Here is a 17229-nt window from a genome sequence, read left to right on the forward strand (position 1 = left end):
TTTCCAGCCTCAACCCCATCTCTCCTCCTGGCTGCTGCTTATAATAGAGCGACAGGTGATTAGATAACAAGGCCCAGGTGGGCCGTCTACGCACCTGTCCTGATTTCAAGGCCGGTTCTGGCACACCCTGTTTCGCTGCAGGTCCACAGGCCACGCCCCCTACACAGTTAGCTTCAGAATAACAATTTTATTACAAAGAATAAGAGACTTATTATACTCTAGAAATGTTGGTCTTATTTAAAAATGCAAGCGTTTAGTTGTGTTCAGTGTTAAAAAAAATGTTATATGGCTCTTACAGGAATACATTTTTAAATATTTGGCTTCTTGGCTCTCTCTGCCAAAAAGGTTCCCGACCCCTGCTCTAGAGCATATCACCACATGGGCTCAGGAACACTTCAGAAAACCACTGTCACTAAATAAAGTTTGTCGCTACATCTGTAAGTGCAAGTTAAAGCTCTACTATGCAAAGCGAAAGCCATTTATCAACATCCAGAAACACGGCCGGCTTCTCTGGGCCCGAGATCATCTAAGATGGACTGATGCAAAGTGGAAAAGTGTTCTGTGGTTTGACGAGTCCACATTTCAAATTGTTTTTGGAAATATTCGACATAGAAGCGAACCATCCAGACTATTATCTACGCAAAGTTCAAAAGCCAGCATCTGTGATGGTATGGAGGTGCATTAGTGCCCAAGGCATGGGTAACTTACACATCTGGGAAGTCTCATGTGTGTCTCATTAATGCTTAAAGGTACATACAGGTTTTGGAACAACCTATTCTGCCATCTAAGCGCCGTCTTTTTTATGGACGCCCCTGCTTATTTCAGCAAGACAATGCCAAGCCACATTCAGCACGTTACAACAGCGTGCTTTGTAACATTTCCTGTTTCCCATCGAAAATGTGTGGCGCATTATGAAGCGTAAAATACGACAGCGTAGACCCCGGACTGTTGAACGACTGAAGCTCTACTTAAAACAAGAATGGGAAAGAATTCCACTTTTAAAGCTTCAACAATTAGTTTCCTCAGTTCCCAAAGGTTTATTGAGTGTTGTTAAAAGAAAATGTGATGAAACACAGTGGTGAACATGCCCTTTCCCAACTACTTTAGCATGTGTTGCAGCCATGAAATTCTAAGTTAATTATTATTTGCAAAAAAAAAATTAAGTATATGAGTTTGAACATCAAATATCTTGTCTTTGTAGTGAATTCAATTGAATATGGGTTGAAAAGGATTTTGAAATCATTGTATTCCGTTTATATTTACATCTAACACAATTTCCCAACTCATATGGAAACGGGGTTTGTATCTATCTATCGAGTCTTAAAATAAATTGACATTTTAGAAAAGAACCACTACTCACATTGAATTTGATGATGTCATATATCAAATAGCGTGGGACGGGTTGGCCATTCACCTTGTCAATAATCATCTCCTGCAGAGGTAAAGACAAAAACAGTCCAGTGAAGACACAGCAATGCATGGAGTAGTGTACTCGTAAAAAAACTGTGTATGTATGGACAGTGTGTACGGAATATATACAGTATACAATTCAGAAATGAAACATCTGTGCAAGACAGTGCCCGTTGGGAGCAGGAAGGGACGCACACATTCTCCCAAGGCGAAGTGTGTTCAGAGTGGCCAATGGGCATTAGGAGAGATGTACAGTACAGCAAGGAATTGGGCGTGTGTGCATGTGGGCTCAGGTCAAGCAATGAAGGAATGTGAGGCAGGAATAGAACAAAGTATAAATTATGCAACACTCTCAAGTTGAGAGTCAGGTGAATCAGTGATGGATGACGCCAAGCAGACAGGTGATGGTGTGCAAAAGTCTTACACAACCATGCAGTGACGACAAAGATGGGCATTGCCCCAAAGGCTTTGCAAGGAACTTCAAATATTTAAAGGGTAGTAACTTCTGTTTGCAGTTGGTGGTTGCATATAAGAAACTGAACATATTGGTAGGAGATGACCCTTTCACTTCCTTAAAAATAAATCTATTTGGGACTGCAGCTAATGATTATTTTAGTAATTGAGTACTATACAGACTAGTTTGTTCTGGGGATGTTCCAATCAGGGATTTATGCGTCATTAATACCGATCATCCAGGGGTGAGTTGGTTGATACAAATATCAATCACATGTATTAACTGTAAAATGTGTAATTTATTTCTGACCAGTGCTATTGACAGTTTAACAATATCAACCCAATATTTACACTCCTTCCTTATTCTCCTGTATTGAGCCAAACAAAGTCCATAGGATAGAATCAATAAACAAAAGCAAAAACTGCTATCTATTGCTCTTTGAAATAACTATTGTCTTCAATGTCCTTTTGTTTACAGAGACTCATTTTCTGAATTTGTAAATATTCCCAAAAACAAAGCAAAAAGTGAATTTGAGAAAATAAAGACAATGACCTATTCGAGTTGTACGGTATACCGGTACCGCCTCTAAAAAGAAGACATGGCTAGATAGCCAGCAGCTAACGTCCAGCCGCAGTCGGCAGTGGTTTAGCTACTTCTAAATCATTAATCCTGGTCTCCATGGCGACAAATAAAGTACGTTGCTTACAAGTATCATCCCTGCAGGACGAGGAATACCTAAACATGCTTCACTACACACCGTAGCTCACCGGTGTCACAATGTAAACAAACGCCATTGGTGGATCTACACCTAACATCCACCGAAATGATAAGTACAGGAGAGTATTGAGTCGATACTACTATGATTAGATTGATATTTTAAAGCACCTCAAAACCGTTTTTCGTTTATTGTAAATGTATACTATGTTTATAAACTCAGGAGATTTGTCCCTGGACACATGAGACTTAAATTATGACCATTGTGTGATCCTAACTACTTGGTATCGGATCAATGCCCAAATTTCTGGTATCATCCAAAATGTATGTAAAGTATCAAACGGCAGAAAAATAAGTGATTATTATATTTTAACAGAAGTGTAGGTAGAACATGTTAAAACTAAAAAGTAAGGCGATATTAACAGTAAATGAACAAGTAGATTAATAATCCACTTTCTACCACTTAATAACACAATATGTTACTGCATACATCATCGGCTAAATTAGGAGCCTTTGCTTGTTTCCTTACTAGTAAAAGAAAAGTTGTCTCATATGTTCACTATTTTTATTTATGGACACAATTTCAATATAAAACATATGTTTAATGTACTGTAAGATTTTTTGTTAAAATAAAGACAATAATGCCATTTTTTGTGGTCCCCTTTATATAAAAAAAGTATTGAAAAGTATTTAAATAAATTTTGGTACAGATACCAAAATATTGGTATTGGGACAACTGTATGACCTACAGATAATCATTCTTGTATCAATCACTTACTGATATTGTCTTTGGTGTCGACACCACCAAATTAAGGATGGATCCAACCTCTAACTCTTGAATCAAATATTGCATGTCAAACAGCGAAATTTAACTGTACTAATGTATTTTAGCAAGTTCTACATTAAACGTGTGCTTTTGTAAAAAAGTTTGCAGGATAGGTAATGCTTAAGTGTTTCTCAAAACGACAGTATCGTTTTTAGAAGCGCATGAGAATATGTTTGGATCAATAAAATGCTTATTTTAAGGATATATATGTTATATTGTTATAATGATAAATGTGCTTTTGTAAGGCTTGCAGGCACTACAATTGAGCTTTTCTCTTAATGACAATATTGTACTTAGAATCGCATGGGAATACGTTTGGATAAATAAAAAGCTTATTTTATGGATACATGTGTTATATTGGTAGAAGCATTAATGTTCTTTTGTGAGGCTGAGTTTGAGTTTTCTCAAAATGACAATATTGGGCGTAGAATCAGATGAGAAGGCATTGAGCAAAAAAAGGTTTGTTTCAAGGATAACTCTTGAATCAAAGACTATAACAATGCTGATACAAACTCTCTCTAGACTTGTAATAATCTAATCTACTTATTCATTTCCTAAAAATATCCGCTGACTTTATTTCTGTAGCTATGCCGTTCAATCTAGACTTCTAAAATTTCACTAGGCACTTAGTGTATTTTTTCTGTTGTTTTGAACTAGCTTGACCATTAGCATGCTTGCTCCTGCTTGATCTTAGTGTGCACCATGTTTAGCCTTATCCTAAAATGTGATGTAATAATGATACTTAAAATAGGAAGAAATACAGTTTATTTTACGTAATGACCATGATTATTATTAACTTGGCTCCACATTGTGTATGGAGGAAACCCAATTAGCTTTTACGTTGTCATCAGGCGGACTAAAAATTAATAAAATACTATCCAGAGGCATTGTTGGTGCAAGGAAACTTAAAAATGGGGTCACAGGGACCCCCTTAAGTCATAAAAATGGGGTCCAAGAGTTAATTTATCGGGTCCCACTTTTTTGTAACTGTTTTGAAAACAAACGACAAATGTATGCGTTATCCTGTTATATCTTACATTCTATATTGTATTTTGGGAAAAGGTTGTCATAAACGTTACTTAATTCATTTAAAAAACAACAACAAAAGAAAACAAAAGAGTATTTGTAAACGATAAAACTTTTGGCGAATTAAAATTTAAGAAACTATACCAGAAAGTGCATTACTTTGAAGTCAACCAATAATAAATCATTTAGAATTCGACCCAGCAAATATACCGTATTTTCCAGACCATAGGACGCACCGGCTTATAAGGCGCATTGCCCATGAATGGTCTATTTCTAAACCGGAAATGTGTCCCGTGAAAAACCGTCCTACCGGAACTGTAATAACTAAAGTTCTTTGGGTGAATAATATAACTCACTACACCGGTATGTTTTAGCGCTTTCATAGCGAGTTTACTGACCGATATATGTAAAAACTTTACACTACTTTATAGGAAATTTACTTTACTTTATACAGAAATGGCACTAAAACATTTACCGTCTTTTTCGGAGTTTTAGTCGCTCCTGAGTATAAGTCGCACCTGCCAAAAATGCATAATAAAGAAGGGAAAAAACATATATAAGTCGCACTGGAGTAAATTTATTTGATAAAACCCAACACCAAGAATAGACATTTGAAAGGCAATTTAAAATAAATAAAGAATAGTGAACGACAGGCTGAATAAGTGTACGTTATGTGACGCATAAATAACCAAAAGAGAACGTGCCTGGTATGTTAACGAAACATATTATGGTAAGAGTCATTCAAATAACTTATAACATATAGAACATGCTATATGTTTACCAAACAATCTGTCACTCTTATCATGAATTGATTACCTTAAATAAGAAAACATTGAAAAACGTATTCGGGTGTTACCATTTAGTGGTCATCCATCCATCCATTTTCTACAGCTTATTCCCTTTTGGGGTTGCGGTGGGCGCTGGCGCCTATCTCAGCTACAATCGGGCGGAAGGCAGGGTACACCCTGTATTGTACGGAATATGTACTGAACTGTGCAATCTACTAATAAAAGTTTCAATCAATCAATCAAAAACTCCTAATCGCTAAATCCCATGAAATCTTATACGTCTAAGTCTCTTACGAGAATGGGCTAAATAATATTATTTGATATTTTACGGTAATGTGTTAATAATTTCACACATAAGTCGCTTCTGAGTATAAGTCGCACCCCTGGCCAAACTATGAAAAAAACTGTGACTTAAAGTCCGAATAATACAGTACTACTTGAGAGATTTTTGAGCGCCGTGTGTAATGTTGTACATTTTCAATGGAACATTTAAAATGTTGGTGTTGTTTACTTGAGACTTATTTCTTATGTTTGAATGCCATCTACTGGTCACACATATAATTACACCCTGTACCAAATAAAATAGTGTAGCATCCCGGTAAGTCGGTACTGCAGGGAATTCTGGGTATTTTTTTCTGTTGTGTTTATGTTGTGTTGCCATGCAAATATTATCCCGAAATGTGTTTGTCATTGTTTTTTTAGTTTGGTTTCACAATATGGCACATGTTTAAGACCGTGTTGGCGTTGTTTATATGGCCACCCTTAGTGTGACATGTATAGCTGTTGAGTAAGAATGCCCTTCATTCACTTATACATGGGTTGTACAAAAGCAACATGGTCATTAAAATTGGTTATAATCATAAAGAATAACTCCTTCGATTTAAGACCATTATCATCCCTTCAACACTTGAAAAGCATCGAGGTGTGTGAGCTCAACCTCATAGTCTGGAAAATACAGTAAACAAAATGCCGACAGAAAGCAAATAATCGGCCTTTCGATGTGTAAAAAGAAACAAAAACCGCGTTAACGCCAACACTGAAAGCATTTTTAAGTTAAAGTGCCAATGATTGTCACACATACACAAGGTGTGGCGAAATTATTCTCTGCATTTGACCCATCACCCTGGGAAGTTGAGGGGATCAGTGGGCAGCAGCGATGGTCACGCCCGGGAATCATTTTGGTGATTTGTTATGGGCATTTGAAACATTATTTTTCAAGAAAATCAGCCTATATTAATCAGTGACCGAAACTGATCGGTGGCCAATCAATCAGTAAAGCCTTATAAAAAAACTAAACAACTATTCAAATATAAGACCTAAATTAACTCAATTGGCGACTTGTCCAGGGTGTACCCCCCCCTTCCGCCCGATTGTAGCTGAGATGGGCACCAGCTCCCCCCGCGACTTCAAAAGGGAATAAGCGGTAGGAAATGGATGGATGGAGCAAACATTCCTTTGTTGATCAAACAAACACAACATGACTGACATATAAAAACCCAATAGTCAGGCATCATTTGTTTCAAACATTGCTTATTTTATTCAGATATAATATTTATGTGAAAAATGATAGAAACTATAAAAGGCTGCTCAATGGAAGTTTCTCAGTAGGGTCGGCACAGTAAAACATGGCATGTCAGTATATGTCTTCTCTTTAATCATGACATTAAAAATGTAAAAATGTGTTCCAAATATCCATCCCTCCTGGTTGATGGGATTTTACATTTCATCAGACAGCGAGCAGGCAGCAAAGAGGAGAAAGAATGGCAGCTGTGATTTGTAGGTGGGGTCGGGAAATTGAGAAATGATGCAATTCCAGGACGCCGCTATTATTCAACATCTGGTGCAGTGAACCATCGACCAGGCAGGCAGCAATGGATGAATACATTAGAGTGACCAATGGAAGCTATCGTGATGTCATCGTCATCTAGTTTCGGAACTGAAGTTTAGGTAGAGCTTTTAAGCGTACCACACAATGAGAGTCAACATAAAGAACAGTGCCCGTGGGCTGAAGATGAAACCTATCAGAGAACACAGCATGGCTTAAACCGAGCCATAAATAGAGAAACGCATCTCCTCTCTCTGCAATCTAAGAGCCAGAAGCATAAACAGACAAATACACAAGAGTAAAACAAGTTCTTCACACCTCCACTTCAGGGATAGCACACGCATATAGTGGATTGGAACAGAAAAATGAAGCAATTAAGTTCTGCAAGAGTGGAGACAATTTGATCCACATACTTATAAAACAGTTAAGCAAATGTGAATTAGAATTGACAAAAAAAGTGGGAGCAAAGCAAAAATAATGGTGTACAGTGTGTCCTTATCTCCTAAACGAAAAGCAGACGTGTATTTACAGAAAACGTGAACATTTCCTTGCATATATTCCGAGCTCCATGGTGGAATAATGGTGTCACTGCAGTTGAAGATGAACCGTTTCCAATATTACAGTATTAAAACATACTTGAGGAAACTAATGTCTACAGTAGCATAATACCTAACTAGACTATAGAAATATAGTAGAACTAGGGCTGGGCGATATGACTTTTTTTTAATATCTCGATATTTTTAGGCCATATCGCAATATACGATATATATTACGATATTTTGCCTCAGCCTTAAATGAACACTTGATGCATATAATCACGGCAGTATGATGATTCTATGTGTCTACATTAAAACATTCTTGTTCATACTGCACTAAAATATGCTACTTTTAAACTTTCATGCAGAGAAGGAAATCACAACTAAGTCAATTTACCAAAACTATATTTATCAAAGTTATTATCAGGTGACTTTTCAAATGGTGCTATATATTAGTAATGCTACTTTTGGTAGCAACGCTTGTGCCCCACACTTGACAAATTAAAGTTGTCTATTCGACATATTCCCGCTTGAAGCCGAACCACCGCCAGAGGATGGGCCCTGTGCTGTTTTTCGTGGGAATTAATTATTTCTTCATTTGTTACGGGATTCGCACCTTCTTTCTCCGCAACAACCCGCTAGCATCACAGCTAACGTTAGCCACGCCGCTCCCTCTCCGCTGGGCGAGGGCGTATGACGTGCCAGTAAGTGACGTATGAATGTGCGCCTGCTTGTCCGTGAGGAGACACAGGAAAGAGCTTGGAGAGTGTAATGCCCGCAGCTGCGTGAGAACGTCTATTCGAATATTACTATATAGTCATTTTCTATATCTCACAGAGACAAACCCGCGATATCGTATATCGATATATCGCCCAGCCCTACCATATCGCGATACACAATATATATCTCGATATTTTGCCTTGACCTTAAATGAACACTTGATGCACATAATCACAGCAGTTTGATGATTCTATGTGTCTACATTAAAACATTCTTCTTCATACTGAATTAATATTTGCTCATTTTAAACGTTCATGCAGAGAAGGAAATCAAAACTAAGTTCATTGACCAAAACTGTATTTATTAAACATTTATTAGCGGGTGACTTTTCAAATGATGCTACATATTAGCAGTAATGCTACTTCTGGTAGCAACGCTTGTGCCCCACACTTGACAAATTAAAGTTGTCTATTCGACATCTTCCCGCTTGAAGCCGAACCACCGCCAGACGATGGACCCCCTGCTGTTGTTACTGGGAATTAATTATTCCTTCATTTGTTACCAGATTCGCACCTTCTTTCTGTCGTATTACAACTTGCACAGTTTCGCTAGCATCACAGCTAACGTTACCCATGCTGCTACCTCTCTGCTCGGGTAGGGCGTGTGACGTTGCACACGTGACGTATGTAAGAAGTTGCGCTTGTTTTAAGTCTCTGTGAGAAGGAGCGACAAGAAAGAAGAAGAGACACATGCAGTGTAATGCCAGCAGCTAAAAACAACTGCGTGAGAACGTATACTCGAATATCACGATAGTCATTTTCTATATCGCACAGAGACAAACCTGCGATATATTGCGGGTATCGATATTCAGTGGGGCAAAAAAGTATTTAGTCAGCCACCGATTGTGCAAGTTCTCCCACTTAAAATGATGACAGAGGTCTGTAATTTTCATCATAGGTACACTTCAACTGTGACAGACAGAATGTGAAAAAAAATCCAGGAATTCAAATTGTAGGAATTTTAAAGAATTTATTTGTAAATTATGGTGGAAAATAAGTATTTGGTCAACCATTCAAAGCTCTCATTGATGGAAGGAGGTTTAAGCTCAAAATCTTACGATACATGCCCCCATTCATTCTTTCCTTAACACCAATCAATCGTCCCATTAGCAGAAAAACAGCCCACAGATAGACAGACAACATTCACACTCATGAAACAGTTCTGTAGAGATGAAGTAGTCTTGTGATTTTTTTCCCACACCTACATATTGCGCTCTACCACGGTATCGAGCACTATTCTCTGGATAATCCAAACAAGAAATATATATATAAATATATATATATATATATATATATATATATATATATATACATATATATATATATATATACATATATATATATAAGAGATGCGCGGATAGGCAATTATATTATCCGCATCAGCATAATCGCCATCCACCCGCCGTCAACCCAAACCAACATTTTATCAGGACCGTACCCGCCCGCTGAAAAACATCAGAGGTCGGCCGCCTTTACCACTCACAGAGCTATTTAAACCTGTTTCACAGAGTAATCAAGTCAATTGGAGCCGCTAACGTTCTCGCAACTATTCAATAGCGGTCATCCTAATGACAAGAATATTGGTTGTGCTGTGAAACCATTGCCTTTGACACCTTCAACAACATGTACGAACCGATTGTTGGTCCAGCAACATGTTGTGTGCAATCACACGTATGAGATTGAAAGGCATACTGGGTGATAGAGAGTACACTGATGGTTGTGATATAAACAACTTTAACACTTACTAATATGCGCCACGCTGTGAAGCCACACAATACAAGATTGACAAACACATTTCGGGAGAACATCCTCACAGTAACACAACATAAACGCAACACAACTAATACCCATAATCCTTTGTATTCATGACACTTCCTGAATATATTTTACACCCCCGCGCCCCCAACCCCGCCCACCTTACCGACGCACGGGGGGGAGTCTGGAGTGTATAAAATAGTCTGGAAGTGTCATGAATACAAAGGATTATGGGTATTTGTTGCATTTATGTTGTGTTACTGTGAGGATGTTCTCTCGAAATGTGTTTGTCGTTCGTAATTGGTGTGGCTCCAAAGCGTGGCGCATATTACTAAGAGTGTTAAAATTGTTTATATCACAACCATTAGTGTACTCTGTGTCACCCAGTATGCCTTGCAGTCGTGTGCTTGTTACCGCCGAAGCCACACACAACATGATGCTGGATTGATAAGCAGATCGTGTATGATGTAGAAGGCGACAAAGCGAATGACTTCATAGCAAGCTCTAATACTTATTATCTGGGTGACTGCCGACAGTCATCCAAGAGAATAATAGCGTCTCCTATTGACTTCTTCACTTTATGACACGGGTCTTAAATGGCTCTTTGAATGGCAAAGGATACCATGTCCATCGAATATTCTGGATGGTTCAACCGTCACCCGCCCGAATCTAAATAAAATCTATTTATTCGTCATGTCAACCGCCCGACCCGCGACTCCGCGGACGAGACCGCAAACCGCGCATCTCTAATATATATATATATATATATATATATATATATATATATATATACATAAACACACACACACACAACCCAAAACCAGTGAAGTAGGCACATTTTGTAATTTGTAAAGAAAAACAGAATACAATTAAATGCAAATCCTTTTCAACTTATGTTTAATTGAATAGACTGCAAAGACAAGATATTTGGTGATAGAATTGAGAAACTTGTTTTTTTTTTGCAAATAATCATTAACTCAGCATTTAATGGCAGTAACACATTGCAAAACAGTTGGTACAGGGGCATTTTTACCACTGTGTTTCATGGCCTTTCCTTTTAACAACACTAACTAAACGTTTGGGAACTGAGGAGACCAATTTTTTAAGCTTTTCAGTTGGAATTATTTCCCTTTCTTGCTTGATGTATAGCTTAAGTTGTTCAACAGTCCGTGGTCTCCGTTGTATTTTACGCTTCATATTGCGCCACACATTTTCAATGGGAGACAGGTCTGGACTACAGGCAGGCCAATCTAGTACCCGCACTATTTTACTATGAAGCCACGCTGTTGTAACACGTGGCTTGGCATTGTCTTGTTGTAATAAGCAGGGGCGTCCATGATAACGTTGCTTGGATAACAACATATGTTGCTCCAAAACCTGTATGGAACTTTAGCATTAATGGTGCCTTCACAGATGTGTAAGTTACCCATGCATTGGGCACTCATTCCTCCCCATACCATCACAGATGCTGGCTTTTTTAACTTTGCGCCTATAACAATCCGTATGGTTCTTTTCCTCTTTGGTCTGGAGGACACGATGTCTAGAGTTTCCAAAAACAATTTGGAAATGTGGACTCGTCAGACCACAGAACCCTTTTCCACTTTGCATCAGTCCATCTTAGATGAGCTCAGGCCCAGCAAAAGCTATTTTAACAACACCCAAAAACGCTGCCGGCTTAGCTACATTTACAGATGTAGCGACCAATTGTAGTTACTGATAATGGTTTTCTGAAGTGTTTCGGAGCCCATATGTTGATATCCTTTACACACTGATGTTGCTTTTTGATGCAGTACCACCTGAGGGGTCAAAGGTCCGTAAAATAGTCAGTTACGTGCAGTGATTTCTCCAGATTCTCTGAACCTTTTGATGATATTACGGACATATATGGTGAAATCCTTAAATTCCATGCAATAGCTCGTTGAGAAATGTTGTTAATAAACTGTTCAACAATTTGCTCATGCATTTGTTCACAAAGTGGTGACCCTCGCCCCATCCTTGTTTGTGAATGACTGAGCATTATCAGTTTTTTTCCCACTTGTGCCAGCTTTTTTGAAACATGTTGTGGGCAGTTCGAACATTAATAATCTTGTCGTTGCAGTCTATTCAATTAAATATAGGTTGAAAAAGATTAGCAAATCATTGTATTTTGTTTTTATTTCCAATTTACACATCAATCCAACTTCACTGGTTTCGGGGTTTGTATACACTTATGTGTGTCTTCAAAATTGTGTATTGTTTATTAAAATAAGGACTTTTGTCGAGGCTCGAACCAATTGTTAATGTTTACTTTGTTTCTTAATGGGAAACCATGCTTCATTATACAAGCTTTGATTAATGAACCATGTTCAAGAACCAATGAAGTTAGTAAATTGAGGTTCCACTGTAAATGAAACTTGGATATAGAGTGGTTACACCAGTTTTCGTACGCCCTACGGATTTTGTTTTTGACAAAAATCTTTGCCATCATTTTGCGCGGTTGTCATATATTACCTTAGTTATCATACGGCTCAAATGGTCTGAGGACAATAAGTAGCATAAGATGCTATCACAAAAAAGAAAATGGCACAAATTAGCTGGATGAAAACATTTAGGTCGTCATTGCTTCAAGCCGTAGTGCCAACTAGAGATTGGCGATATGGCCTAAAATCAATATTGCAATAAATATTGCAGGCTCCTGTGATAACAATTTACATCACCATATATGATTGGGTATGTAAATAATAAAATACCATTCAGAAACAGGTTGCAAAGACTTCTAAATTAGCTTCTGATGTATTACGTAATATATTGCATAATTTCCAGTTGTATTTTTTCCGCAAAAATATTACTAATTTATTCGCTAATTTACCGTTACTATCGGCCGACTTTTTTATTGTAACATATTTCTATTTACACTTCTGTTAAAATATATTAAGCTGTCAAATTCTTACGCTTGGATACTTTAGTTTTGAGCAATATTAAAATGTATATAAATTTTTTGAAAATGTATACATTGTCATATACTGACTATACATATGTATCAATCCGCTAGCATTTGTTTACATTCAAAAGCTCTATCTTAAAGGTTAGTAGGTTAGCATACCCTCCTACGGTGGGTAATGTAGCATGTTAAGCCATTCCACATCATCCAGTGATGATGCTTGTAACTTGCAAAAAACAATCAATCAATCAAACAATATCCTTTATTTAACCAGGAAAAACTCATTGAGATTAAAATCTCTTTCCTAAGAGTGACCTGGCCAAGAGAGCGGCAACACAAAGTTACATAAATACATATAAAAACAACAAAAACAGCAGCAGTCACACACCAAAATTAAAAAATAAATAACATACATACTGTATATTAACATAAAAACATGCTGTGGGAAAACGGTGTATAAAATGCCATCCATTCATCCATCCATCATCTTCCGCTTATCCGAGGCCGGGTCGCGGGGGCAGCAGCCTAAGCAGGGAAGCCCAGACTTCCCTATCTCCAGCCACTTCGTCTAGCTCTTCCCGGGGGATCCCGAGGCGTACCCCGGGCCAGCCGGGAGACATAGTCTTCCCAACGTGTCCTGGGTCTTCCCCGTGGCCTCCTAACAGCTGGACGTGCCCTAAACACCTCCCTAGGGTGGCAGAGCTTCTCACCCTATCTCTAAGGGAGAGCCCCGCCACCCGGCGGAGGAAACTCATTTCGGCCGCTTGTACCCGTGATCTTATCCTTTCGGTCATGACCCAAAGCTCATGACCATAGGTGAGGATGGGAACGTAGATCGACCGGTAAATTGAGAGCCTTGCCTTCCGGCTCAGCTCCTTCTTCACCACAACGGATCGATACAACGTCCGCATTACTGAAGACGGCGCACCGATCCGCCTGTCGATCTCACGATCCACTCTTCCCCCACTCGTGAACAAGACTCCTAGGTACTTGAACTCCTCCACTTGGGGCAGGGTCTCCTCCCCAACCCGCAGATGGCACTCCACCCTTTTCCGGGCGAGAACCATGGACTCGGACTTGGAGGTGCTGATTCTCATTCCGGTCGCTTCACACTCTGCTGCGAACCGATCCAGTGAGAGCTGAAGATCCCGGCCAGATGAAGCCATCAGGACTACATCATCTGCAAAAAGCAGAGACCTAATCCCGTGGCCACCAAACCGGATCCCCTCAACGCCTTGGCTGCGCCTAGAAATTCTGTCCATAAAAGTTATGAACAGAATCAGTGACAAAGGACAGCCTTGGCGGAGTCCAACCCTCACTGGAAACGTGTCCGACTTACTGCCAGCAATGCGGACCAAGCTCTGACACTGATCATACAGGGAGCGGACTGCCACAATAAGACAGTCCGGTACCCCATACTCTCTGAGCACTCCCCACAGGACTTCCCGAGGGACACGGTCGAATGCCTTCTCCAAGTCCACAAAGCACATGTAGACTGGTTGGGCAAACTCCCATGCACCCTCAAAAACCCTGCCGAGAGTATAGAGCTGGTCCACAGTTCCACGACCAGGACGAAAACCACACTGTTCCTCCTGAATCCGAGGTTCGACTATCCGGCGAAGCCTCCTCTCCAGTACACCTGAATAAACCTTACCGGGAAGGCTGAGGAGTGTGATCCCACGATAGTTGGAACACACCCTCCGGTCCCCCTTCTTAAAGAGAGGGACCACCACCCCGGTCTGCCAATCCAGAGGTACCGCCCCCGATGTCCACGCGATGCTGCAGAGTCTTGTCAACCAAGACAGCCCCACAGCATCCAGAGCCTTAAGGAACTCCGGGCGGGTCTCATCCACCCCCGGGGCCTTGCCGCCGAGGAGCTTTTTAACTACCTCAGCGACCTCAGCCCCAGAAATAGGAGCGTCCACCACCGATTCCCCAGGCACCGCTTCCTCAAAGGAAGACGTGTTGGTGGGATTGAGGAGGTCTTCGAAGTATTCCCTCCACCGATCCACAACATCCACAGTCGAAGTCAGCAGAACACCATCCGCACCATACACGGTGTTGATAGTGCACTGCTTCCCCTACCTGAGGCGGCGTATGGTGGTCCAGAATCGCTTCGAAGCCGTCCGGAAGTCGTTTTCCATGGCTTCCCCGAACTCTTCCCATGTCCGAGTTTTTGCCTCCGCGACCGCTAAAGCTGCACACCGCTTGGCCCGTCGGTACCCGTCCACTGCCTCCGGAGTCCTATGAGCCAAAAGAACCCGATAGGACTCCTTCTTCAGCTTGACGGTATATAAAATGTTTTAGTAAAAACAATTTATAAACAAGTACAATGCCTAATATAAACAGTTTCTCAATAACCTAAATGGCCTGAAATTCCCCCAAAGTGATCAACTCAGGTAAGTTATTCCATGAACACGGAGCAACATATCTGAAAGCTTTTTATTTCAAGATTTGTGTTGGCTCAAGGAACAAACATGCAAAGTGAGTCCTGTGACCCTAAGCTCTACCGACTGGAATCTACATAGCATAAAATAACACAAATAAAGGGGAACCAGACCAAGAAGTGATCCATATATAAAACACAACCATTGATAAAATCTGCATACTGATAAAGATGAACAGGTTGCCTTTGTATATAAAGTGCAATTGCGGACAAGCTGTAACGACTAGAATCTACACACATAAAATAACACAAATAAGGGGGAACCAGACCAAGAAGTGATCCATATATAAAACACAACCTTTGAGAAAATCTGCATGCTGATGAAGATGAACAGGTTGCCTTTGCATATAAAGTGCAATTGTGGACAAGGTTGCCACAACCAGTAATTAAACGGAAGGCGCAATGATATATATACAGTATCCAGTTTTTTTAAATAAGTGTTGGTTTCACTCATAAAAAGCAAGTATCCATAATCTAACAAAGGCATAAATTGGTCAGGATCAAGCATTTACTAACTTGTCGGGAAAAACAGGACTTGTTTCTAAAGAAAAATCCCAATTTAATTTTGAGTTTAGCCACAATTTTTTAAAAGACAAGAACTCATCAATGACAATTCCCAGGTACATAAATAATGTGACCATTTCAAGTTCGACCTTATGGGCAGTTAATATTTTTGGAGTGTTTAATAACAATCATTTGCCATTTGAGAATAACATCACCTTATATTTCTCTGCATTTAGTCTAAAATGAGACAGCTGGGACTGAAGCAGATTATTTGCTACCATGGAAGCGAGGATTGCTGACTTAAAAGTCGCTTTGCACCGTTTAGAATGTTATCTGCTACCTAGTTAACAAGAACACACAATTTCATTGGACAGGTTCATTCGTTTGTCTCTGTAAAATGTGCGGCACACAGCTAGAATAAGTCATCAACATGCATTATCGCAATATAACGATAATATATGAAAGCTTTATCATTGGCCACATTTATATCATAAATCATCTGTATCACCCAATTGCAGTGCCTACGTAACATCACCTAATGTTGATTTGAATGTTAGATCAGTAAAATTCCATATGATCAAGATTACAATTGTCATGCCCATCTGTACCACCACAAACTTTGCTGCCAACTCAGGAACTGATATTTGAGCATTACAGCGCACAAGAGAAAAGAAAACGGCAACAGAAAAACTATTAAACATTTTTTTAGTTATTTCCCCCCGACATGGCAGGATGACTTTCCGGTCAGCTTTAGTTAATGGGATCAATTGTCAGACTGTAACATAGCAGCCTTTCCAGTTTGGAAACCAACATCAATTATCTGCAAGACTGAGTAGCAAGGCGAAGAATGTAAAGTCCAGGCAGAGACGAGTAGGGTTTTCAGAAGGGACTGTGACATTGTACAAAACAGAACTGTCATAGCATAAGAGAAAAAACAACTTACCCCGTCCAGCAGAGTGTTTGATAGATGAACCCGTGGATCCTTATAGAAAGGAAACTCAAGATTGGCTATGTGAAAGACCGTATTGTCTCTGTCAATCATGAATACTTCATTTTTTCCATTGATCAGCATCATGTACCTGTGGTAGGAGAGAAAATAACAATCTGATCGATGCGTTCTCTGATTTTGTATTGAATAGTTCATGCATTCAAAACCATCATAATAATACAATCTACCAAATCTGATGTTCGTATTAACAACTCAACAATAATAAATATGAGAATAGAGATTATTTTGGTCAATGTC

General features: G+C 39.5%; 1 protein-coding gene across 2 annotated transcripts in view; it reads right to left on the bottom strand.

The window, feature by feature from the left end:
- rngtt (RNA guanylyltransferase and 5'-phosphatase) overlaps nt 1–17229 on the bottom strand; it is a 295667-nt gene that overhangs the window by 194099 nt on the left and 84339 nt on the right. Inside the window, exons 9-10 of one of the 2 annotated variants that reach the window (XM_061885873.1) lie at nt 16927–17062; nt 1361–1432 (exon numbers count right to left, since the gene is read on the bottom strand). In XM_061885873.1, the coding sequence (XP_061741857.1) occupies nt 1361–1432; nt 16927–17062 (208 nt within the window). The remainder of the gene's footprint in view (nt 1–1360; nt 1433–16926; nt 17063–17229) is intronic. The other variant, XM_061885874.1, reaches the window with a different exon arrangement.

The sequence above is a fragment of the Nerophis ophidion genome, linkage group LG24 (assembly GCF_033978795.1).
Source record: "Nerophis ophidion isolate RoL-2023_Sa linkage group LG24, RoL_Noph_v1.0, whole genome shotgun sequence".
Classification (NCBI taxonomy): Eukaryota; Metazoa; Chordata; class Actinopteri; order Syngnathiformes; family Syngnathidae; genus Nerophis; species Nerophis ophidion.